The sequence below is a fragment of the Fringilla coelebs genome, assembly GCF_963513975.1.
Source record: "Fringilla coelebs genome assembly, chromosome: 3".
Taxonomy (NCBI): Eukaryota; Metazoa; Chordata; class Aves; order Passeriformes; family Fringillidae; genus Fringilla; species Fringilla coelebs.
The window spans coordinates 1,809,649-1,834,829 of NC_140030.1; the positions used below are offsets into that span (position 1 = coordinate 1,809,649).

The following is a 25,181-nucleotide window of genomic DNA, read 5'->3' on the forward strand; positions in this document are numbered from 1 at the left end:
GTCTGGATCTGGGTCTGGGTCTGGATCTGGACCTGGGTCTGGGTCTGGATCTGGGTCTGGGTCTGGATCTGGGTCTGGGTCTGGGTCTGGATCTGGGTCTGGGTCTGGATCTGGGTCTGGATCTGGGTCTGGATCTGGACCTGGACCTGGACCTGGACCTGGGTCTGGATCTGGGTCTGGGTCTGGGTCAGGATCCGGATCCGGATCTGGATTTGGACCTTGACCTGGATCTGGATCAGGATCTGGGTCTGGTTCTGGATCTGGGTCTGGATCCGGATCCAGATCTGGATCTGTTCCTGGCCCTGGAGCTCCGTCCTGCAGGATCCCAGTGGATCCCTGCTCCTGGCAGGATGGATCCCATCACCTCCACGGGGATCCTGTCCCACTCCGTGCCATTCCCAGCCCTTGGAGGCAGAGCCAGCATTCCCAGATTTCCTTCAAATGAGACACAGCCGGACCCAAGTCTTCCTCAGGGTGGGAATGTCCTCTGGTGGCTTCCAGTGGAATTCCTCCCCAAAACAATGGAATCAAGAAGGGCAGGTGGGAAAATTGGCATTGGAAAAAGGAAATTCTGGAAAAATCTTGGAGCCAAGGCCGGGATCTGCCAGAGGGATCCAGCAGCAATTCCAGCCCTGGTGCCTTGGGAAGCTCTGTTTGGGAATGGGGTGGCCAATTCCAGGAAATCTGGGAATATCGGCATGGATTTCCTGGAGCCGGGCGGGCCGTGAGGTTTTTCCCTCCAGGATGGGCGTTCCAGGATCCGGGAGAGCAGATCCATCCCGGTGTCCCTCGGGAGCTGGGACATCCCGAGGGATGGGCCGGAGCCGTCCCGGTGGGTTTGGATCAGCCGGGATATTTCAGGATGGGATTTGGGGCGGTGCTGGGGACACCGGGAATGTTTTCCTTACCTCGGAGGCCGGGAAGGCCGGGAAGGCCGGGCTCTCCCTCCGTCCCTTCCGTGCCTCGGTCTCCTTTGGGTCCCGGCGGCCCTGGAACACAACGGGAGGGCGGGAATCACATCCCGGAGCTCCAGGAGATCCGGGATGGCCGAGGAACACGGGAACAAAGCCGGGACAAATCCACGATTTTAAACTTCTGGGATTTGTGGGTCTGAAATTCCAAGCTGGATCCCACCAAGCTGCTCCAAGTGCCAGGAAAGTTCACCCGGAAGCTCCACCTCGAGCGTGACTCTAGGAATTTTCCTTTAGACCAAAAGCCAAATTCCCAATGAAATCACGGCAAGAAATCAGGGAAAACACGCATTTTGGGAATGTTCAAAGGATCTGGGAATTTTGGGGGTTGGAAAGGATTTTAAGGATCATCCAGGGGCAGGGATACTTTCTGCTTGTCCAGCTGGGATGATCCTCTGGGAATTCTGGAGGTGATCCTTGAGGAGAGGATTGATGGCAGGATTTTAGTAAAATCCCGGGAACACACAGAAAATCCCAATCCTGTGTTTGATCCCTCATCCTGCAAAGGCTCAGATCCCAAAAGCTGAAAATAATTGGGAGAAAAAAGAATGGGAAGAAGGAGTTTGAAGGGAAAAATCACAGGGAAGAAAAGAAATATTCCTGGGATGAGAGAAAACAGGGGAAGGGTCATTCCCACCCATCCAGGGCGAGGAACTGGGAAATGTTTTCCGAGAAATCCCAAAAGCCGGGAGCTCGGGAAGCTGAGATCCAGCCAGGGCTCCGAGTGCTGGAAAAGGGGCAGGAAGAGCAGGGATGTGTTTCAATGGATCAGGAACTGGGATCTGGGAATGCCCTGTAGGAATCCGTGGGATCCAGAGAGGGATCCAGAATGGGATCCAGAGTGGGATCCGGAGCGGGATCCAGAGTGGGATCTGGAGAGGGATCTGCAGTGGGATCCAGAGTGGGATCCTGAACCATGTCGAGATTGGGAAACATCCGGACCTGGAGACATTTTGGGATAGGAAAGGATGATGGGAAATATGGAATTACTGAGCCTGGCTGTTCCCCAGGGGCTGAGGGATGGACTCTGGATCCTGGGAATGGACTCTGGATCCCGGGAATGGACTCTGGATGCTGGGAATGGACTCTGGATCCCAGGGATTGACTCTGGATCCCAGAAATGGGCTCTGGATCTTGGGAATGGACTCTGGATCCCAGGGATGGACTCTGGATCCTGGGAATGGACTCCAGATCCCAGGAATGGACCCCAGATCCCAGGATGGATCCCAGATCCAAAGGATGGACTCTGGATGCTGGAAAATAGGACTCTGGATCCCGGGAATGGACTCTGGATCCCGGGAATGGACTCTGGATCCTGGGAATGGACTCTGGATCCTGGGAATGGGCTCTGGATCCCAGGAATGGACTCTGGATCCTGGGAATGGACTCTGGATGCTGGGGATGGACTCTGGATCCTGGGGATGGACTCTGGATCCTGGGAATGGACTCCGGATCCCAGGGATGGACCCCAGACCCTTGGGATGGATCCCAGACCCTTGGGATGGATCCCAGACCCTCGGGATGGATCCCAGACTTTAGGATGGATGTCAGACCCTGAGGATGGATCCCAGACCCTCAGGATGGATCCCAGACCCTCAGGATGGATCCCAGACCCTCAGGATGGATCCCAGACCCTCAGGATGGATCCCAGACCCTCAAGATGGATCCCAGACCCTCAGGATGGATCCCAGACCCTCAGGATGGATCCCAGACCCTTGGGATGGATCCCAAACCCTGGGGATGGATCCCAGACCCTCGGGATGGATCCCAGACCCTCGGGATGGGCACTTCCAGGGATGGGGCAGCTGCAGATTTTCTGGAATGCTCCCGGGGACGGCCCCACCCCAGGAGCAGCTCTCGGGACAGGACACAGGGAGCAGCTAGGCTGGAGAAAAATCGGGAATGGCAGCTGGGAGAGGCTCCCAGGCATTCCCAGCTCTTCCCGCCCCACAGCTCCTGAGGGTCACACCTGGGAAATCCCATTCCTGCTTCCCAGCCTCCAATCCCAGAGGAATGAGGCATTCCCTGAGGGATGGGACTGTCCCATCACTTTTGGGATCCAGCACATCCCACCCAGGGATCCGCCGAGCGCATCCCGGGAATTCTCCCTCACTCCTTCCCGAGCCACGGAGGTGCTCGGAGCAATCCTTGGATGCTGGAGAGGAGCCTGGGGACCTTCCCAAGCCGCCACCACCCAATTCCAGGATCCAGGATCCGGAGCTCGGGATAGCCGAGGATTTGGGGAGAAGGGAAAGGGCCCCCCCAGGCAGGCAGGGAAGGGCTGGGCCAAACCCAGCCGGGAACAGGACGGACTCACCCAAGGACATCTGGAGCTGGGATGAATCCAGCTGGGCACGAGGCCCCAGGAATGATCCAGGGGATGGGAGGAGAGGGGAGTTGGGGATGCCAGGAATGTGTCAGGGCTGATAAATCCGGTTTGTTTTGGGATAACGCGATTCCAGGGCTCCGTGACGGGTCCCACCCTCGGTGGCTTCATCCCAGAGCAGGTGACGTCATTCCCAGGGATGGGGAGGGAAAAGCGGGATCTGAGGAGTGGGGAAATGTCAAAGCAATTGGGGCAGGGTGATCCCAGCATCCCAAAAACGGGGATGGGGAGCCAAGGTCCCCCAGGGATGAGGGACAGGAGCTGCTGCTATTCCAGGGGCATGGATCTCCTGGGGATCCACCGCGTCCACCCCCTCTGGCTCAGCAGCTGGAAAAGGGCAACAAGTGCCTTGGCACCAGCCCTGACCTCGGAATTCCAGCTGGAATTCCAGCAAAATGTATCCCCCATCCTGCAAAGGCTCAGATCCCAAAAGCTGAAAATATTCGGGGGAGGAAAGAATGGGAAGAAGGAGTTTGAAGAGGAAAATAAGAGGGGAGAAAAGAAATATTCCTGGGATGAGAGAAAACAGGGCAGGGAGAGGCCGGGAAGGGTCATTCCCACCCATCCAGGGCGAGGAACTGGGAAATGTTTTCCGAGAAATCCCAAAAGCCGGGGGCTCGGGAAGCTGAGATCCAGCCAGGGCTCCGAGTGCTGGAAAAGGGGCAGGAAGAGCAGGGATGTGTTTCAATGGATCAGGAATTGGGATCTGGGAATGCTCGGTAGGAATCCGTGGGATCCAGAGAGGGATCCGGGGTGGGATCCTGAACCATGTCGAGATTGGGAAACATCCAGGCCTGGAGAGATTTTGGGATAGGAAAGGATGATGGGAAATATGGAATTACTGAGCCTGGCTGTCTGTTTCCCAGGGGCTGAGGGATGGGCTCTGGATCACAGGGATGGACTCTGGATCCTGGGAATGGACTCCAGATCCCAGGGATGGACTCCAGATCCCAGGGATGGGCTCTGGATCCTGGGAATGGACTCCGGATCCAGGGATGGACTCTGGATCCCAGGAACGGACTCTGGATCCCAGGAATGGACTCTGGATCCTGGGAATGGACTCTGGATCCTGGAAATGGGCTCTGGATTCCAGGGATGGACTCTGGATCCTGGGAATGGGCTCTGGATCCTGGGAATGGACTTCGGATCCCAGGGAAGGACTCTGGATCCCAGGAATGGACTCTGGATCCCAGGGATGGACTCTGGATCCCAGGAATGGACTCTGGATCCCAGGAATGGACTCTGGATCCCAGGGATGGACTCCGGATCCCAGGGATGGACTCTGGATCCCAGAAATGGACTCTGGATTCCAGGAATGGACTCTGGATCCTGGGAATGGACTCTGGATCCTGGAAATGGGCTCTGGATTCCAGGGATGGACTCTGGATCCCAGGGATGGGCTCTGGATCCCAGGGATGGACTTCGGATCCCAGGGATGGACTCTGGATCCCAGGGATGGACTCCGGATCCCAGGGATGGGCTCTGGATGCCAGGAATGGACTTCGGATCCCAGGGATGGACTCTGGATCCCAGGGATGGACTCCGGATCCCAGGAATGGACTCTGGATCCTGGGAATGGACTCTGGATCCTGGGAATGGACTCTGGATCCTGGGAATGGACTCCGGATCCTGGAAATGGGCTCTGGATTCCAGGGATGGACTCTGGATCCCAGGGATGGGCTCTGGATGCTGGGAATGGACTTCGGATCCCAGGGATGGACTCTGGATCCTGGGAATGGACTCCGGATCCTGGGAATGGGCTCTGGATCACAGGAATGGACTCTGGATTCCAGGGATGGACTCTGGATCCTGGGAATGGACTCTGGATGCTGGGAATGAACTCTGGATCACAGGAATGGACTCTGGATTCCAGGGATGGGCTCTGGATCCTGGGAATGGACTCTGGATGCCGGGAATGAACTCTGGATCCCAGGGATGGGCTCTGGATCCCAGGGATGGGCTCTGGATCCCAGAAATGGACTCTGGATTCCAGGGATGGACTCTGGATCCTGGGAATGGACTCTGGATGCTGGGAATGGACTCTGGATCCCAGGGATGGACTCTGGATCCCAGGGATGGGCTCTGGATCCTGGGAATGGACTCTGGATGCCGGGAATGAACTCTGGATCCCAGGGATGGGCTCTGGATCCCAGGAATGGGCTCTGGATCCCAGGGATAGGCTCTAGATCCAGAGTGGGATCCGGAGCGGGATCCGGGGTGGGATCTGGAGAGGGATCTGGAGTGGGATCCGGAGTGGGATCTACAGTGGGATCAGGAGTGGGATCTGGAGTGGGATCTGGAGTGGGATTTGCAGTGGGATCTGCAGTGGGATCCAGAGTGGCATCCTGGAATTCCAGCTGGAAGCACCAGGAATGAGCAACAGCTCACAGGGTCCCCGCAGGTCCGACAGGTGGAACACAGGACAGGAGGAGCTGCTCCCACCCTCCTGCTCCGGCCCGGAGCTCCCACTGGGATCCCCTGGGTTCCTCCATGGGGTTCTCCCTCCCTGGCACAGCATTCCCAGAGCAGCTGTGGCTGCCCCTGGATCCCTGGAAGTGTCCAAGGCCAGGCTGGACGGGGCTGGGAGCAGCAGGGGAAGGTGTTGGAGTTGGAACAGGACGGGATTTCAGGGCCCTTCCCACCCAAACGATTCCAGGATTTGGGAAGGGCTGAGGAGGAGAAGATGGGATGGGGGAGGTTGGTTTTCCCTGGCATCTCTGAGGGAACCTTGGGAGCTTCCTTCCAAACCACGGATGGGGGAATATTTGGAGAGTCCGAGGGAATGGAGACACCTGAGCAGGGATGGATGGGGGCAGATCTGGGACCTTCCCGACCGGAAAGACCCGGAGGGGCTGGAGCGTGTCTAGGGAAGGGAATGGAGCCCCAGGGAGCCGGGAAAGGGCTCAGCCTGGAGAAAAGGAGGCTCAGGGGGGACCTCTCCCCTCTCCACAACTCCATGAACAGCTGGAGCCAGGTGGGATTTAGGACCCCCAAGAAACAAGAAACGGGATGAGGAAACGGTCTCAGGCAGTGCCAGGGAAGGTTTTGTTGGATATTGGGAACAATTCCTTCACGGAAAAGGCTGGAAAGGGTCGGAACAGACCCAGGGTGGTTTGGAGTCCCCGTCCCAGCAGGATTAAAATCCATGTGGATTTGGGGGGGACACGGAGCAGTGGTGGTGACCAGCTGGACTCCACGACCTTGGGGAGCTTTCCCAACCTCGACAGCTCCTCTGGAGTTATTCTCCAGCTGGAGATCCCAGGGATTCTCCAATCCCTGACCCAATCCCTGCTCCCAGCTAGACAACTCCACTGGAGAACCCAGGGATTCTCCAATCCCTGACCCAATCCCTGCTCCCAGCTGGACAACTCCACTGGAGAACCCAGGGATTCTCCAATCCCTGACCCAGGAGCACAGGGACCCCGTTCCCCATCCCACCACTCACCCCGGATCACGGAGACGTTCCGGAGCACCACGGAATGCTCCCAGCTGGACTCCATGACCTTGGGGAGCTTTCCCAACCTCGACAGCTCCTCTGGAGCCATTCTCCAACTGGAGAATGCAGGGATTCTCCAATCCCTGACCCGCTCCCACATCCCACAGGAGCACAGGGACCCCTTCCCCCATCCCACCACTCACCCCGGATTTCCGGAGCACCGTGGAATGCTCCCAGCTGGACTCCACGACCTTGGGGAGCTTTCCCAATCTCAACAGCTCCTCTGGAGAACCCAGGGATTCATTCTCCAGCTGGAGAACCCAGGGATTCTCCAATCCCTGACCCAGGAGCGCGGGGACCCCTTTCCCCCATCCCACCACTCACCCCGGATTTCCAGAGCACCACGGAATGCTCCCAGCTGGACTCCACGACCTTGGGGAGCTTTACCAACCTCGACAGCTCCTCTGGAGTCATTCTCCAGCTGGAGAACCCAGGGATTCTCCAATCCCTGACCCCCCACCACCCCACAGGAGTGCAGGGTCCTGCTCCCCCATCCCACCACTCACCCCGGATTTCCGGAGCACCGCGGAATGCTCCCAGCTGGACTCCACGACCTTAGGGAGCTTTCCCAACCTCAACAACTCCTCTGGAGTCATTCTCCAGCTGGAGAACCCAGGGGTTCTCCAATCCCTGACCCAGGAGCGCGGGGACCCCTTCCCCCATCCCACCACTCACCCTGGATCACGGAGACGTTCCGGAGCACCGCGGAATGCTCCCAGCTGGACTCCACGACCCCTGGGAGCTTTCCCAACCTCGACAACTCCACTGGAGAACCCAGGGATTCATTCTCCCGCTGGAGAACTCAGGGATTCTCCAATCCCTGACCCGCTCCCCCATCCGACAGGAGCACAGGGACCCCTTCCCCAATCCCACCACTCACCCCGGATCACGGAGACGTTCCGAAGCGCCGCGGAACGCTCCCAGCTGGACTCCACGACCTTGGGGAGCTTTCCCAACCTCGACAGCTCCTCTGGAGTTATTCTCCAGCTGGAGAACCCAGGGATTCTCCAATCCCTGACCCAGGAGCACGGGAACCCCTTCCCCCCATCCCACCACTCACCCCGGATCACGGAGACGTTCCGCAGCGCCGCCGAATGCTCCCAGTCCTTCAAGCGCAGCTCCTCGGTGACGTTGCCGAGCAGGGCCAGCTCCAGCCTCAGCTGCCGCTCCATGGCCCCGTGCGCCGCCCGCATCCTCCGCGCGTCCGCGCTGGCGTTGCCCAGGAGCCCCTGCAGATCCCGGAGCCGGGAATGCTGCAGGCGGACGTCGTAGGAGAGGCTGCGGTTGACGGCATCCACCGCCCCGCCCAGGGTCGCCACCTGCTCGCCCAGCGCCTCCAGCCGCCCGCCCAGGTGGCCCAGGAGGTGCTGGTGGTGCTCCAGGAGCAGCCGGCTGCCGTTGGCGTCCACCCAGAGCCGCGACAGCTCCAGCTGGGCCGCGTCGCTCTGCTGGGCCAGCGAGTCGCGGAGCCGCGCCAGCGAGCGCTCCGTCTGCCCGGCCTGGCCCTGCAGGCCCCGCAGGAGCCCCTGCAGCCTCCGCAGCGAGCCCGACAGCAGGAGCAGCGAGTCCGAGTGGTTCTGCAGGAGGTCCTGCAGCCGCCAGATGTGCTCCAGGAGGTCGGGCCTGGGCGGGGGGTGCAGCAGCTGCAGCTGCAGCTCACGGAAGGTCGCGTTGAGGCGCTGGACGTCGCCCAGCAGCGCCTTCAGCTCCTCCGGGGACACCTGGGGGCGGGACGCTGCGGCGGAGGAGAGCGGGGGGAGGTCGGCAGGAAGGCCGGGGGGATCTTCCCAGGATGTTCCCGGTGCCGGGAGGTGAAGTTCCCAGCCCGGAATGTTCCCCCCCATCCTGGAATGCAAGGCTGGAGAAGGGCTGGAGGGTCCTGGGATGGTTTGGGTGGGGAGGATCCATAAAGCTCGTCCCGTTCCAGCTGGACAGGGACAATTCCCGTGATCCCAGGGTGCTCCAGGCCCATCCAGCCTTTCCTGGGACACTGCCAGGGATCCAGGGATTCTCTGGGAATCCCAGCCCAGCCGGGAATTCCTTCCCAAGATCCCACAATCCCAAGCTCCCCTTTCCCACTGGAAGCCATTCCCTGCCTCCTGCCCCTCCAGCCCTTGCCCAAATCCCAGCTCTCCTGGAGCCCCAAGAATTCCCTGGATCCTGGATTTTGCCTCGGATCCACATCCCAAAGTATTTATCCACTGGGACAGAATTCCAGCCTCGAGCCATCCCAGCAGCTCCAGAGGATCCCGGAATGGTTTTGGGTGGGAAGGGACCCCCAATCCCATCCCATCCCATCCCATCCCATCCCATCCCATCCCATCCCAAATCATCCCTTCCCATCCATTATCCCAGTGCATTCCCATCCCAAATCATCCCATCCCACCCCATTATCCCAGTACATTTCCATCCCATTATCCCACCCCATTATCCCATCCCACCCCATTATCCCATCCCATCCCTCCAGTACGTTCCCATCCCATCATCCCATCCCATTATCCCATCCCATCCCATTATCCCATCCCATTCCATCATCCCATCCCTTCATCCCAAATCATCCCACCCCATCCCAAATCATCGCATCCCATTATCCCATTATCCCATTATCCCATCCCATCCCATGGATGCAATGCCATCCCATTATCCCATTATCCCACTATCCCATCCATCCCATCCCGTGATCCCATTATCTCGTTATCCCATTATCCCATCATCCCATCATCCCATCATCCCATTATCCCAGTATCCCATTATCCCATTATCCCATCCCATCCCATTATCCCATCCCACTATCCCATCCCATCCATCCCATCCCATTATCCTATCTCATTATCCCATCCCATAATCCCATAATCCCACTATCCCATCCCGTCCCGTCCCATCCCATCCCACCCCACCCCACCCCATCCTGTTATCCCATTATTCCATCATCCCATCATCCCATTATCCCATTATCCCATCATCCCATTATCCCATTATCCCATCCCATTATCCCACCCCACCCCACCCCATCCCATTATCCCATCCCATCCATCCCATCCATCCCATAATCCCATAATCCCATAATCCCATAATCCCATAATCCCATAATCCCATAATCCCATAATCCCATAATCACATCCCATCCCAACCATCCCAACCATCCCACCCATCCCATCCCATCCCATCCCATCCCATCCCCTAATCCCCTAATCCCCTAATCCCCTAATCCCATAATCCCATAATCCCACTATCCCATCCCATCCCATGGATCCCATCCCATCCCATTATCCTATCTCATTATCCCATAATCCCATAATCCCATAATCCCACTATCCCATTCCATGGATCCCATTCCATGGATCCCATTCCATGGATCCCATCCCATCCCATCCCTCCAGTGTGTTCCCATCCAATTATCCCATCCCGTTATCCCATCCCATCCCATCCCATCCCATCCCATCCCACCCATCCCATCCCATCCCATCCCATCCCATCCCATCCCATCCCATCCCATCCCATCCCATCCCATCATTCCATCATGCCATTATCCCATTATCCCATTATTCCACTATCCCATCCCATCCCATTATCCCATCCCATCCATCCCATCCCATTATCCTATCTCATTATCCCATCCCATAATCCCACTATCCCATCCCATCCCACCCCATCCTGTTATCCCATTATTCCATCATCCCATTATCCCATTATCCCATTATCCCATTATCCCATTATCCCATTATCCCATCCCATTATCCCATCCCATTATCCCACCCCACCCCATCCCATTATCCCATCCATCCCATCCCATTATCCTATCTCATTATCCCATAATCCCATAATCCCATAATCCCATAATCCCATAATCCCATAATCACATCCCATCCCACCCATCCCACCCATCCCATCCCATCCCATCCCATCCCATCCCATCCCATCCCATCCCCTAATCCCCTAATCCCCTAATCCCCTAATCCCCTAATCCCCTAATCCCCTAATCCCACTATCCCATCCCATCCCATCCCATGGATCCCATTCCATGGATCCGATCCCATCCCATCCCATTATCCTATCTAATTATCCCATAATCCCATAATCCCATAATCCCACTATCCCATTCCATGGATCCCATCCCTCCAGTGTGTTCCCATCCCATTATCCCATCCCGTTATCCCATCCCATCCCATCCCATGGATCCCATCCCATAATCCCATCCCATCCCATCTTTTCCAGGGATTCTCCACCTCCCCCTTCCCTGCAGTATCCAAGGAAAGTTCGGATGTGGCTCGGAGCCGCCCGGGACGGCGGGAATTGTCCCTGTGGAATTCCAGAACCTTCCACCTCCCTCCCCACCAGCACCATTCCATCATTCCCTTCATCTTTCCAATCCCCTCAGATTTCCGGGGAGAGGAATTCCGGGAGCTCCAGAAAAGGATCTCCAGGATGGGATTTTCCATGGGGCAGGAGAGGTGTCCGTGAACATTCCCGATTTTCCGAGGACCAAAAGTTTGGATGTGACCCCATTATCCCACCCCATCCCAGCGGTTTTCCAGCCGGGATAAACCAGCTCGGAATTCCGACCGCGCTCAAATCCGGAGGCTCGTCTTTAAAATCCCAAAATTCCACAATTTGGAGAGAAATGATTGGGAAAATTTGAAAGTTGCCCACCAGCACGGAGATGATTTGGGGGATTTTTGTGGGGATTTTCTTTTCTACTTTGGGTTCTTTTATAGGGTTTTGGGGTTTGGGAATTTTTTGGGGGATTATTTTGAATTCTTTGGGGTTTTAATGGGTTTTTAATTGGTTTTTATTGGGGTTTTTACGGGTTTTTAATGGGTTTTTAATGGTTTTTAATGGGTTTTTGTGGGGATTTTTGTGGGGTTTTTTTTCTACTTTGGGTTCTTTTATAGGGTTTTGGGGTTTGGGAATTTTTGGGGGATTTTTTTTTTTTGAGTTCTTTGGGGGTTTTATGGGTTTTTAATAGGTTTCTAATGGGTTTTTAATGGGGTTTTAATGGGTTTTTAATGGGTTTTTAATGGGTTTTTATTAGGTTTTTAATGGGTTTTTAATGGGTTTTTAATGGGTTTTTAATGGGGTTTTTTACGGGTTTTTAATGGGTTTTTAATGGGTTTTTGGGGGGATTTTTGTGGGGTTTTTTTACTGCTTTGGGTTCTTTTATAGGGTTTTGGGGTTTGGGAATTTTTGGGGGATTTTTTTTTTTTGAGTTCTTTGGGGGTTTTATGGGTTTTTAATGGGTTTTTAATGGGGTTTTAATGGGTTTTTAATGGGTTTTTTACGGGTTTTTTACAGGTTTTTAATGGGTTTTTAATGGTTTTTTTACGGGTTTTTAATGGGTTTTTAATGGTTTTTTAATGGGTTTTGGGGGGATTTTGGGGGGATTTTTTTTCGACTTTGGGTTCTTTTATTGGGTTTTGGGGTTTGGGAATTTTTGGGGAGGATTATTTTGGGTTCTTTGGGGGTTTTAATGGGTTTTTAATGGGTTTTTAATGGGGTTTTAATGGGTTTTTAATGGGTTTTTAATGGGTTTTTAATGGGTTTTTAATGGGTTTTTAATGGGGTTTTAATGGGTTTTTAATGGGGTTTTTTACGGGTTTTTAATGGGTTTTTAATGGGTTTTTGGGGGGATTTTTGTGGGGTTTTTTTTCTACTTTGGGTTCTTTTATAGGGTTTTGGGGTTTGGGAATTTTTGGGGGATTTTTTTTTTTGAGTTCTTTGGGGGTTTTATGGGTTTTTAATGGGTTTTTAATGGGTTTTTAACGGGTTTTTAATGGGTTTTTAATGGGTTTTTAAAAGGTTTTTAATGGGTTTTTAATGGGTTTTTGGGGGGATTTTTGTGGGTTTTTTTTACTGCTTTGGGTTCTTTTATAGGGTTTTGGGGTTTGGGAATTTTTTGGGGGGATTATTTTGGGTTCTTTGGGGGTTTTAATGGGTTTTTAATGGGGTTTTTAATGGGTTTTTAATGGGTTTTTAATGGGGTTTTAATGGGTTTTTAACGGGTTTTTAACAGGTTTTTAATGGGTTTTTAATGGGTTTTTAATGGGTTTTTAATGGGTTTTTAATGGGGTTTTAATGGGGTTTTTTTGGAATTTTTGGGGGATATTTTGGGGTTTGGGGGGGATTATTTTTAGAATTTTTGGGGGATTTTTGTGGGGGTTTTTTACTACTTTGGGTTCTTTTACAGGGTTTTGGGGTTTTGGGATTTTTGTGGGGATTTTTTTTTTGGAGTTCTTTGGGTTTTTAATGGGTTTTTAATGGGATTTTGGGGGATTTTTGGGGGATATTTTGAGAATTCTTTGGGGTTTTTTAATGGGGTTTTTGGGATTTTTATGGGATTTTTTTTCTACTTTGGGTTCTTTTATAGGGTTTTGGGGTTTGGGAATTTTTGGGGGGAATTATTTTGAATTCTTTGGGGTTATTTATGGGTTTTTAATGGGTTTTGGGGGATTTGGGGGGGGGATTTTTGGGGGGATTTTCTGGAGTTCTGTGGGGTTTTTTACGGATTTTTGGGGTTTGTTGAGGGGGGATTTTTTTTAGAATTCTTTGGGGTTTTTTGGGGATTTTTGTGGGAATTTTTTTTCTACTTTGGGTTCTTTTATAGGGTTTGGGAGTTTTGGGGGGATTATTTTGAATTCTTTGGGGTTTTTAATGGGGTTTGGGGGGATTTTTTGGGGGATATTTTTAGAATTCTTTGGGGTTTTTTACGGGTTTTTGGGGTTTGGGGGGATTTTTTTTTAGAATTCTTTGGGGGATTTTTGTGGGTTTTTTTTTCTACTTTGGGTTCTTTTATAGGGTTTTGGGGTTTGGGAATTTTGTGGGGATTTGTATTTTTAGAATTCTTTGGGGTTATTTATGGGTTTTTAATGGGGTTTTGGGGGGATTTTTTGGGGGATATTTTTGGAATTCTGTGGGGTTTTTTATGGGTTTTTGGGGTTTGGAGGGTGATTTTTTTTTTTTTTTAATATTTTGGGGTTTTCTAATGGGGTCTGGGGATTTTTTATGGGGACTTTTTTTATACTTTGGGTTTTTTTATACTTTGGGGTTCTTTTATAGGGTTTTGGGGTGCTGGGATTTTTTTGGGGATTTTTTTTTGAGTTCTTTGGGGTTATTTATGGGTTTTTAATGGGTTTTTTGGGGGATTTTTTGGGGGGATATTTTTTGGAGTTCTGTGGGGTTTTTAATAGATTTTTGGGGTTTGGGGGATTTTTTTTTTAGAATTCTTTGGGGTTTTTTGGGGATTTTTGTGGGGTTTTTTTTCTACTTTGGGTTCTTTTATAGGGTTTTGGGGTGTTGGAATTTTGTGGGGATATTTTGGAGTTCTTTGGTGTTATTTATGGGTTTTTAATGGGTTTTTTGAAGGATTTTTTGGGGGGATATTTTGGAGTTCTGTGGAGTTTTTTACTTTTTTTGGGGGTTTGGGGGGGATTTTTGGTTTTTTTAGAATTCTTGGGGTTTTTTAATGGGGGATTTTGGGATTTTTATGGGGTTTTTTTTTTCTACTTTGGGTTCTTTTATAGGATTTTGGGGTGTTGGGATTTTTGTGGGGATTTTCTTTTTTTTTTAGTTCTTTGGGGTTATTTATGGGTTTTTAATAGGTTTTGGGGGTTTTTTTGTTTGTTGTTTTTTTTTCCCTCCTGCATCCCAACCTTCCCTCCCCTCCATGCCCCAGAAATCCCTCCCGGGCAGGGATCCCAAAGCCACGGAAGCTTCTGGAAGCTGCTGGGCTCATCCCAGGCCAGGCTCACCTGCCAGGACGAAGATTCCCAGCAGGAGGAGCAGCGCCAGGAGGGAAAGCCCCAGCAGGGAATATTTCAGCGCCGGCGCCGAGCCCGGGCGGCCGCAGCGCCCCCAGGGCCGCGCCCTCCTCATCCTCCGGCCAGGATCTGCGGGACGGAGCGGGAGATGGGATCGGGAACGGCCGGGAATGCCGCGGGAAGGGCCGGGATCGGCCCCGGGAGGAGGGGATGGGATAGTGGGATAGTGGGATGGGAGGGGATCGATGGGATGGGGTGGGATAATGGGATAATGGGATAATGGGATAATGGGATAATGGGATAATGGGATAGTGGGATAGTGGAATAATGGGATAATGGGATGATGGGATGGATGGGATGATGGGATAATGGGATGGGATGGGATCCATGGGACGGCATGGGATGGGATGGGATGGGATGGGATGGGATGGGATGGGATGGGATAGTGGGATAGTGGGATAGTGGGATAATGGGATGATGGGATGATGGGATGATGGGATAATGGGATGAGATGGGATGAGATGGGATGAGATGGGATAATGGGATAATGGGATGGGATGGGATCCATGGGATGGGATGGGATGGGATGGGATAATGGGATGGGAACACACTGGAAGGATGGGATAATGGGGTGGGATGGGATGGGATGGGATGGGATAGGATGGATGGGATAATGGGATAATGGGATAATGGGATGGGATGGGATGGGATCCATGGGATGGGAAGGGATAATGGGATGGAATGGGGTGGGATAATGGCATGGGATGGGATGATTTGGGATGGGGTGGGATGATTTGGGATGAAGGGATGGGATGATGGAATGGGATGGGATAACGGGATGGGATAATGGGATGGGAACACACTGGAGGGATGGGATAATGGGATGGGATGGGATAATGGGATGGAAATGTACTGGGATAATGGGATGGGATGGGATGATTTGGGATGGGAATGCACTGGGATACTGGGATGGGATAATGGGATGAGGATGGGATGAGATAATGGGATAATGGGATAATGGGATGGGATGGGATGGAGATGGGGTGTGATGGGGTAGGATGGGATGGAATGATTTGGGATGGGGTGGGATGATTTGGGATGAAGGGATGGGATAATGGAATGGGATGGGATAACGGGATGGGATGATGGAATGGGAACACACTGGAGGGATGGGATGGGATAATGGGGTGGGATAATGGGATAATAATGGGATAATGGGATGGAAATGTACTGGGATAACAGGGTGAGATGAGATGATTTGGGATGGGAATGCACTGGGATAATGGATGGGAAGGGATGATTTGGGATGGGATGGGATGGGATTGGGGGGTCCCTTCCCACCCAAAAGCATTCTGGGGTCGTCTGGAGCTGCTGTGGGGTATCCAGGCTGGGGTTCCCAGCGGATAAATCCCATGGGATGAAGCTCCAAGGAAAACCCTGAGCTCCAGGGAATCCTTGGAGACTTTTCCAGAGGGAAAGGAGAGCTGGGATTTGGGCAAGGGCTGGAGAGAGGGGCAGGAGGCAGGGAATGGCTTCCAGTGGGAAAGGGGAGCTTGGGATTGTGGGATCTTGGGAAGGAATTCCCGGCTGGGCTGGGATTCCCAGAGAATCCCTGGATCCCTGGCAGTGCCCCAGGGTGGGTTTGGATCAGCCTGGGATGGTGGGAAGTGTCCCTGGGATCATGGGATTTGAGCTCCATGGGGAATGGGATGAGTTTGGAGGTCTGTTCCCATCCGATTCATTCCCTGTTGGATCCTGGCAGGATTTCTGGGAACAGGTTTTCCCACCATTTCCACTCCAGCTCCATTTGCCCTTTCCCAGATCCGAGCTTCCCCCAGGAGACACCAACGGAGGATGGAGGAAAAGCCCAGAATTCCCACCTGGAGCCTCCATCCTGGTGTTTTGTATTCCCCGGAGATCCGAGGATCCGATCCAGAGCCCCACATCCCCCAGGAGAGGGGAATCCCAAATCCAAACCCCCGGGATGGAGACAGCCCTGATCCATGGCCGGATCCAGCCTGGAGCAACCCTGCTGGGATTTAGGATCCCATTCCCGCTGGGATTTGGGATCCATCCCATGGCGATTCCTAACTCCAGTCTGGGCCATTCCCACTGGGATTTGGGATCCCATTCCCACTGGGATTTGGGATCCCATTCCCAATGGGATTTGGGATCCCATCCCATGGCCAGAAACAATTCCCAGCTCCAGCCTTGGCCATCCCTGCTGGGATTTGGGATCCCATTCCCACTGGGATTTGTTATCCCATCCCTGATGGGATTTATGATCCCATTCCCGCTGGGATTTATGATCCCATTCCCACTGGGATTTGGGATCCATCCCATTCCCACTCGGATTTGGGATCCATCCCACGGCGATTCCCAGCTCCAGCCTGGCCCATTCCCACTGGGATTTGGGATCCATCCCATTCCCACTGGGATATGTTATCCCATTCCCACTGGGATATGTTATCCCATTCCCACTGGGATTTGGGATCCCATTCCCACTGGGATTTGGGATCCCATCCCATGGTGATTCCCAGCTCCAGCCTGGGCCATTCCTGCTGGGATTTGGGATCCCACTCCCACTGGGATTTGGGATCCCATCCCACAGCCATTCCCAGCTCCAGCCTGGGCCATTCCCACTGGGATTTGGGATCCCATCCCTGCTGGGATTTGGGATCCCATTCCCGCTGAGATTTGGGATCCCATCCCATGGCGATTCCCAACTCCAGCCTGGGCCATTCCCGCTGGGATTTGGGATCCCATCCCTCCTGGGATTTGTTATCCCATCCGTGCTGGGATTTGGGATCCATCCCATGGCAATTCCCTGCTCCAGCCTGGGCCATTCCCACTGGGATTTGGGATCCCATCCCTGCTGGGATTTGGGATCCCATCCCATGGCCAGAAACAATTCCCAACTCCAGTCTGGGCAATTCCCACTGGGATTTGGGATCCCATCCCTGCTGGGATTTGGGATCCCAGTTCTGCTGGGATTTGGGATCCCATTCCCACTGGGATTTGGGATCCCATTCCCACTGGGATTTGGGATCCATCCCATTCCCACTCGGATTTAGGATCCATCCCACGGCGATTCCCAGCTCCAGCCTGGCCCATTCCCACTGGGATTTGGGATCCATCCCATTCCCACTGGGATTTGGGATCCATCCCACGGCAATTCCCAGCTCCAGCCTGGCCCATTCCCACTGGGATTTGGGATCCATCCCATTCCCACTGGGATTTGTTATCCCATCCCTGATGGGATTTATGATCCCATTCCCACTGGGATTTGTTATCCCATTCCCGCTGGGATTTGGGATCCCATTCCCACTGGGATTTGTTATCCCATTCCCACTGGGATTTGTTATCCCATTCCCGCTGGGATTTGGGATCCCATTCCCACTGGGATTTGTTATCCCATCCCTGATGGGATTTTTGATCCCATTCCCGCTGGGATTTATGATCCCATTCCCACTGGGATTTGTTATCCCATTCCCACTGGGATTTCGGATCCATCCCACAGCAATTCCCAGCTCCAGCCCATCCCTGCCGGGCCCGGGTAGGATCTCGCCCCATCCCACTGGGATCTCGCTGCTCCCTGGAATTCTGGCGATGAAACCCACGGATGGGGGGGGGGATCCCAGAATTCCAGGGACCCTTCCCCGCATCCCCCTTGTCCGTGTCCATCCCGGGAAAAGGGGGAGGGCTGGAAACGCCTCCGGCCGGGACAGGGTTAGGGCGGGCGGATCCCGGGACTCCGCCGGGCCTCGGGAGCTCGGGGCTGAGCTCCGGGATGGATCCGGGGGCGATCCCGCGGGAACGCGGCTCCGCTGGGATCCGGGACGCTCCAGCCGGATCTCATCCCCCGCTCCCCGCCCGAAATTCCTGGGACGGAGCCGCGGGATGAGGAGGGCGCCGATGTTTTCCCGGCATTTCGCACTTCCAGCGGCTCCGGGGACGCGCCGGGAGGAGCTGGCGGCGCGCCCCGATCCACCCACTCCCATTCCCGGCCCTTGGAAGCGCCGCCGGGAGCGTTTGCCCGTGGAAAGGGCCGGGATCCAAGGAAAAGCGAACATTTCCTGCCCCTGCCCAGGCTCCAGGGAGCGGGGGGAGGAAAACAAGCGGGATTCGGGGATTTGGGGTCGCTGAAACCCTGGAAAAGGTCCGGGAATGCCGTTCCCGGGCCAGCAGAAAGTTTGGATCGCGCTCCCGATGGATCCTCGCCCCCTCCCCTCCCCCCGGCCGGAGTTTTCCATGAATTCGGGCGGGATCCGGGCGGTCCCACCCTCCTGCCCCTTCCCAGAAATCCCGCTCCAGAGACCTTTTCCCTGGGAATGGGGCTCCCTGGAGGGCCAGCCCCGCCTCGGGATGAGCCCCGAGAATTCCAGGCGGAGTTCCATCAAAACCCCAACACCGGGGAGGCACCTCCGGCCATTCCCAGGGCAAGGGATTTGCTGGGAATTCTGGGATCAGCCCTGGGGGGCTCCGGCTCTTCCCTCCCGGTTTCCCAGTGGGAAAGGATGGGACCAACAGGATCGGGAAGCTGGGAAGAGGCAGGAGCGGGGATTTTGGGATTGGGATCTCCTGGATGGGGAATTCCCCCTCCGGATCCAAAGCTGTCCCTACCCCCACAGGTCCCTTTGGAGTCACCTCCACGAGCCCCTTGCAGCATTCCCGGGAGGAATTTATCCCGAGCTGGATGTTCCCAGCTCAGCCCAGCCCCTGCCCACCCCCCCAGCCGGGAATTCCTTCCCAAGATCCCACAATCCCAAGCTCCCCTTTCCCACTGGAAGCCATTCCCTGCCTCCTGCCCCTCCAGCCCTTGCCCAAATCCCAGCTCCCCTTTCCCTCTGGAAAAGGCTCCAAGGATTCCCTGGATCCTTCCCTGATCCAGCTGCACATTTCCAGCTCTCCTGGGTTGGATCCAGCCCCATCCCGACTCATCCTTGAGAAGGAATTTCAGGATCCAGGGGCTTCCCTGGGAATTGGGGACTCCAGGAAGGGTCTCCCTTCCCTTTTCCATCCCCCAAGTTCCATAAAAATCCCTGGGGATGGATCCTGAGTGTTCTGGATCCCAGAATCCCGGGATGATTTGGGATGGGATCCATGGACCTTCCATCCCATGATCCCAGGGACACTTCCCACCATCCCAGGGTGATCCAAACCCACCCTGGGGCACTGCCAGGGATCCAGGGATTCTCTGGCAATCCCAGCCCAGCCGGGAATTCCTTCCCAAGATCCCAAAATCCCCCAAAATCCCCAAATCCCAACCCTCTGGCCATGGTGGGAGCCGTTCCCTGTGCTGCCATTCCAGGCCCTTTTCCCAAATCCCTCTCCAGCTCTCCTGGATTGGATCCAGCCCCATCCTGACTCCTCTCTGGGAAGGAATTTCGGGATCCAGGGGTTTCCCTGGGAATTGGGGACTCCAGGAAGGGTCTCCCTTCCCTTTTCCATCCCCCAATCCCATAAAAATCCCTTGGGATGGATCCTGAGTGTCCTGGATCCCAAAATCCCGGGATGGTTTGGGATGGGATCCATGGACCTTCCATCCCATGATCCCAGGGACACTTCCCACCATCCCAGGGTGATCCAAACCCACCCTGGGGCACTGCCAGGGATCCAGGGATTCTCTGGGAATCCCAGCCCAGCCGGGAATTCCTTCCCAAGATCTCACAATCCCCAAATCCCAACCCTCTGGCCATTCCCTGTCCTGCCATTCCAGGCCCTTTTCCCAAATCCCTCTCCAGCTCTCCTGGATTGCATCCAGCCCCATCCTGATTCCTCTCCGGGAAGGAATTTCAGGATCCAGGGGCTTCCCTGGGAATTGGGGACTCCAGGAAGGGTCTCCCTTCCCTTTTCCATCCCCAAATTCCATAAAAATCCCTGGGGATGGATCCTGAGCGTCCTGGATCCCAGAATCCCGGAATGGTTTGGGATGGGATCCATGGAGCTTCCATCCCATGATCCCAGGGACACTTCCCACCATTCCAGGGTGATCCAAACCCACCCTGGGGCACTGCCAGGGATGGGGGAGCTGCAGAATCCCTGGAAAACCTGAGGCAGGCCCAGGACAGCTCCCGGTGCCACTCCCACCCCGGAATCCAGCGTTCCCAGGGCCGGGAATCGCGGCTGGAAGCCGGAGCTGAGCGCTGAGCTCATCCCTGAACCAGAGGAGCCGCATCCGGAGCTCCTTCCCGGGAGATCCGCGCACTCCCACTCCCACCATGGATCCAGGGCGGATCCCAAGGTGGATCCTGAGGTGGATCCCGGGGTGGATCCCGGGTGGATCCAGAGGTGGATCCAGAGGTGGATCCAGGGATGGATCCTGAGGTGGATTCAGAGGTGGATCCAGAGGTGGATCCCAGGTGGATCCAGAGGTGGATCCCGAGGTGGATCCTGAGGTGGATTCAGAGGTGGATCCAGAGGTGGATCCTGAGGTGGATCCTGAGGTGGATCCTGAGGTGGATTCAGAGGTGGATTCAGAGGTGGATCCAGAGGTGGATCCAGAGGTGGATCTGGGGGTGATATGGAGGCGGATCTGGGGGGAAACTGGGGGCAGATCCAGAGGTGGATCCAGGGGTGGATCCTGAGGTGGATCCGGAGGCGTATCTGGAAGTGGATCCAGGGAGGGATCCTGGGGTGGATCCTGGGGGTGGATCCTGAGGTGGATCCCAAGGTGGATCCCAAGGTGGATCTGGAGATGGATTCAGGGATGGATCTGGGGGGATGTCTGGAGGCAGATCCGGAGGTGGATCCGGAGATGGATATGGAGGTGGATCCAGAGACAGAACTAGAGATGGATCTGGAGATGGATCCAGAGGTGGATCCGGAGGTGGATCCAGGGGTGGATCTGGGGGTATCTGGAGGTGGATCCAGGGATCAATCCACAGGTAGATCCCAAGGTGGATCCAGGGATGGTTGCAGGGGTGGATCCAGAGGTGGATCCAGAGGTGGATCCTAGGTTGGATCTGGAGGTGGATCCACAGGTGGATCCAGGGGTGGATCCTGGGGTGGATCCCAAAGCAGATCTGGAGGTGGATGCAGGGGTGGATCCCAAGGTGGATCCTGGGGTGGATCTGGGGGTATCTGGAGGTGGATCCAGGGATGGATCCACAGGTGGATCCCAAGGTGGATCCAGGGGTAGATCTCAAGGTGGATCCCCAGGTGGATCCTTGTGTGGATCCTAGGTTGGATCTGGAGGTTGATCCAGGGATGGATGCACAGGTGGATCCAGAGGTGGATCCAGGGGTGGATCTGGAGGTGGATCCATGTGTGGATCCTAGGATGGATCTGGAGGTTGATCCAGGGGTGGATCCAGAGGTGGATTTAGAGCCGGATCCAGAAGTGGATCCGCACGTGGATCCCCAGGTGGATCCCAAGGCAGATCCAGGGGGGGATCCCGAGTGGATCCGGAGGCGGATCCGCCCTCACCGTCCTCGCAGAGGTTCAGCTTGGAAAGGCTCCGTCCCTCGAAGGGCTCCTCCAGGACGGATCCGTTCTCCCGCTCGGAGAAGGTGTGGAGATCCACGGCCTTGTTCTCCATCCTGCCGGGGAAAAACGGGAATGTCCCACGGGGCTGGGCCTCAGCACATCCCAATTCCAATCCCAACCCCAATCCCAACCCCAATCCCAATCCCAATCCCAATCCCAACCCCAATCCCAATCCCAATCCCAATCCCAATCCCAATCCCAATCCCAATCCTGGTTCTGGAATCAGGATGGGGCAAGTGAGAGCCCAGCTGGAATTGGGATCCCGAAATCAGCGGGACACGGAGGCGGAGAGGAGAGAACGGAGCTGCTCCAGGCTGGGGGAGTTGGGAATGTGCAGCTGGATCGGGGAAGGATCCAGGGAATCCTTGGAGCCTTTTCCAGAGGGAAAGGAGAGCTGGGATTTGGGCAAGGGCTGGAGGGGCAGGAGGCAGGGAATGGCTTCCAGTGGGAAAGGGGAGCTTGGGATTGTGGGATCTTGGGAAGGAATTCCCGGCTGGGCTGGGATTCCCAGAGAATCCCTGGATCCCTGGCAGTGTCCCAGGGTGGGTTTGGATCAGCCTGGGATGGTGGGAAGTGTCCCTGGGATCATGGGATGGAAGCTCCATGGATCCCATAATCCCAAACCATTCCGGGATTCTGGGATCCAGGACACTCAGGATCCATCCTGAGGGATTTTTATGGAATTGGGGGATGGAAAAGGGAAGGGAGACCCTTCCTGGAGTCCTGAATTCCCAGTGAAGCCCCTGGAACCTGAAATTCCTTCCCACAGAGGGGTCGGGATGGGGCTGGATGCAATGCCAGGCTGGGAATGTGCAGCTGGATCAGGGGAGGGTCCAGGGAATCCTTGGAGCCTTTTGCAGAGGGAAAGGAGAGCTGGGATTTGGGCAAGGGCTGGAGGGGCAGGAGGCAGGGAATGGCTTCCAGTGGGAAAGGGGAGCTTGGGATTGTGGGATCTTGGGAAGGAGTTCCCGGCCGGGCTGGGATTCCCAGAGAATCCCTGGATCCCTGGCAGTGTCCCAGGCCGGCTGGATGGGGTTTGGGGCAGGCACAGATCCATGGATTCTGTCTTCCCTGGGATTTTGGCGCCGCTGGAGTTTTGTCACCCCCAGCCCAGTTAGACCAGCAGCACCCCCAGCTCCGGTCCCACTTCCAAGGGGGAGAATCCATGCAGGAATTCCAGAGGGGGCTCTCAAATCCCCGGCAGGAACGGGAATGGGGGATGGGGGCAGGAGCATCCTGGGGGAAACGGGATACGGAAAACTCCGGGCGGAGATTGACCCGGGACAGCGGGACAGGGGAACCGGGATAGGAACCGGGACTGGGGAACCGGGATAGGAACCGGGACTGGGGGAACCGGGACAGGAACCGGGACAGGGGAACCGGGACAGGAATCGGGACTGGGGGAACCGGGACAGGAACCGGGACAGGGGAACTGGGACGGGGGATCTGGGATAGGAACCGGGACTGGGGGAACCGGGACGGGAACCGGGACAGGGGGAACTGGGACAGGAATTGGGACTGGGGGAACCGGGACTGGGGGAACCAGGACTGGGGGAACCGGGATGGGGGAACCGGGACAGGAACTGGGACAGGAGGAACCGGGATAGGAACCAGGACAGCGGGAACCGGGACAGGAACCAGGACAGGGGATCCGGGACAGGAACTGGGATTGGGGGAACTGGGATAGGAACCGGGATAGGAACCAGGACAAGAGCTGGGACAGGGGAAACTGGGATAGGAACTGGGATAGGAACTGGGATAGGAATGAGATAGGAACTGGGATAGGAACTGGGATAGGAATGGGAGAGGGGGAACTGGGATAGGAATGGGATAGGAACTGGGATAGGAACTGGGATAGGAATGGGATAGGAACTGGGATAGGAACTGGGATAGGAATGGGATAGGAACTGGGATAGGAACTGGGATAGGAATGAGATAGGAACTGGGATAGGAACTGGGATAGGAATGGGAGAGGGGGAACTGGATAGGAATGGGATAGGAACTGGGATAGGAACTGGGATAGGAATGGGATAGGAACTGGGATAGGAACTGGGATAGGAATGGGAGAGGGGGAAGTGGGATAGGAATGGGATAGGAACTGGGATAGGAATGGGATAGGAACTGGGATAGGAATGGGATAGGAACTGGGATAGGAATGGGATAGGAATGGGATAGGAACTGGGATAGGAATGGGATAGGAACTGGGATAGGAATGGGATAGGAACTGGGATAGGAACTGGGATAGGAACTGGGATAGGAACTGGATAGGAATGGGAGAGGGGGAACTGGGATAGGAACTGGGATAGGAACCAGGACAGGGGGATCTGGGACAGGAGCATCCCCTGGGAATGCCGGGGCAAAAATCCCCCACAGGGATTTGGGGCAGGAACTTCCCCTGAGGAAATGGGGACAGGGAGAACCGGGATAGGAACCGGGATAGGAACCGGGACTGGGAGAACTGGGACAGGAACCGGGATAAGAACCGGGATAGGGAGAACTGGGATAGAACCTGAAGCCACCGGGACAGGGGGATCGGGGACAGAGAAATTCGGGACTGGAGGATCCCCGGGAGAACCGGGACAGGAATTCGGGACTGGAGCATCCCGGGAGAACCGGAGCATCTCCCTCTCCGCCTCCCCCCGGCGCTCGGGGGCTCCCCCACCCCGTTCCCCTCCCGGCGCTCCGTGTCCGCCCCCCCCGTCCCCGCTCACCCGCGGGATTTCCCGAACTTCCCGTGGCCTCTTCCCGGGATTTCCCTCAGTCCCCGGGCTGCGTCCCGCCGGCGCTGGCCGGTACCGGGGGCCGAGGACGGCGAGGAGCCCCCCCGGGCCGCGGCGGGGCTCGGCAGCCGCCCATGGGTGCGGGGTCCCGGGGCTGTGAGCGGGGCCCGCCCGGCCCGAGCCTTTTGTGGGCGGAACGGGAGCGGGGCCGGGCTCCCCGCGCCCCCTCCCGCCCACCGGGGCCGCCCCCGCCGCTCCGAGCCCGCCCCGGGCCGGGAGAGGGGCAGGGGAGGAGGGAACCGGGAGTGGAGCGGGGAAAACGGGGGTGGGACAACTCCCGGTGGGACCGGGATAGGGGGAACCGGG

At 55.6% G+C, this 25,181-nt stretch overlaps 1 protein-coding gene across 2 annotated transcripts in view; it reads right to left on the reverse strand.

Annotated features, from left to right (window-relative positions):
• SCARA5 (scavenger receptor class A member 5) overlaps positions 1-24,952 on the reverse strand; it is a 38,334-nt gene extending 13,382 nt beyond the window's left edge. Inside the window, exons 1-5 of one of the 2 annotated variants that reach the window (XM_084203687.1) lie at positions 24,807-24,952; positions 22,036-22,148; positions 14,599-14,736; positions 7,914-8,502; positions 909-989 (exon numbers count right to left, since the gene is read on the reverse strand). In XM_084203687.1, coding sequence (XP_084059813.1) covers positions 909-989; positions 7,914-8,502; positions 14,599-14,736; positions 22,036-22,147 — 920 coding nt within the window. In that variant the 5' untranslated portion in view covers position 22,148; positions 24,807-24,952. Of the gene's footprint in view, positions 1-908; positions 990-7,913; positions 8,589-14,598; positions 14,737-22,035; positions 22,149-24,806 lie in introns of both variants that reach the window. The other variant, XM_084203688.1, reaches the window with a different exon arrangement.
• Positions 24,953-25,181: the final 229 nt, after the last annotated feature.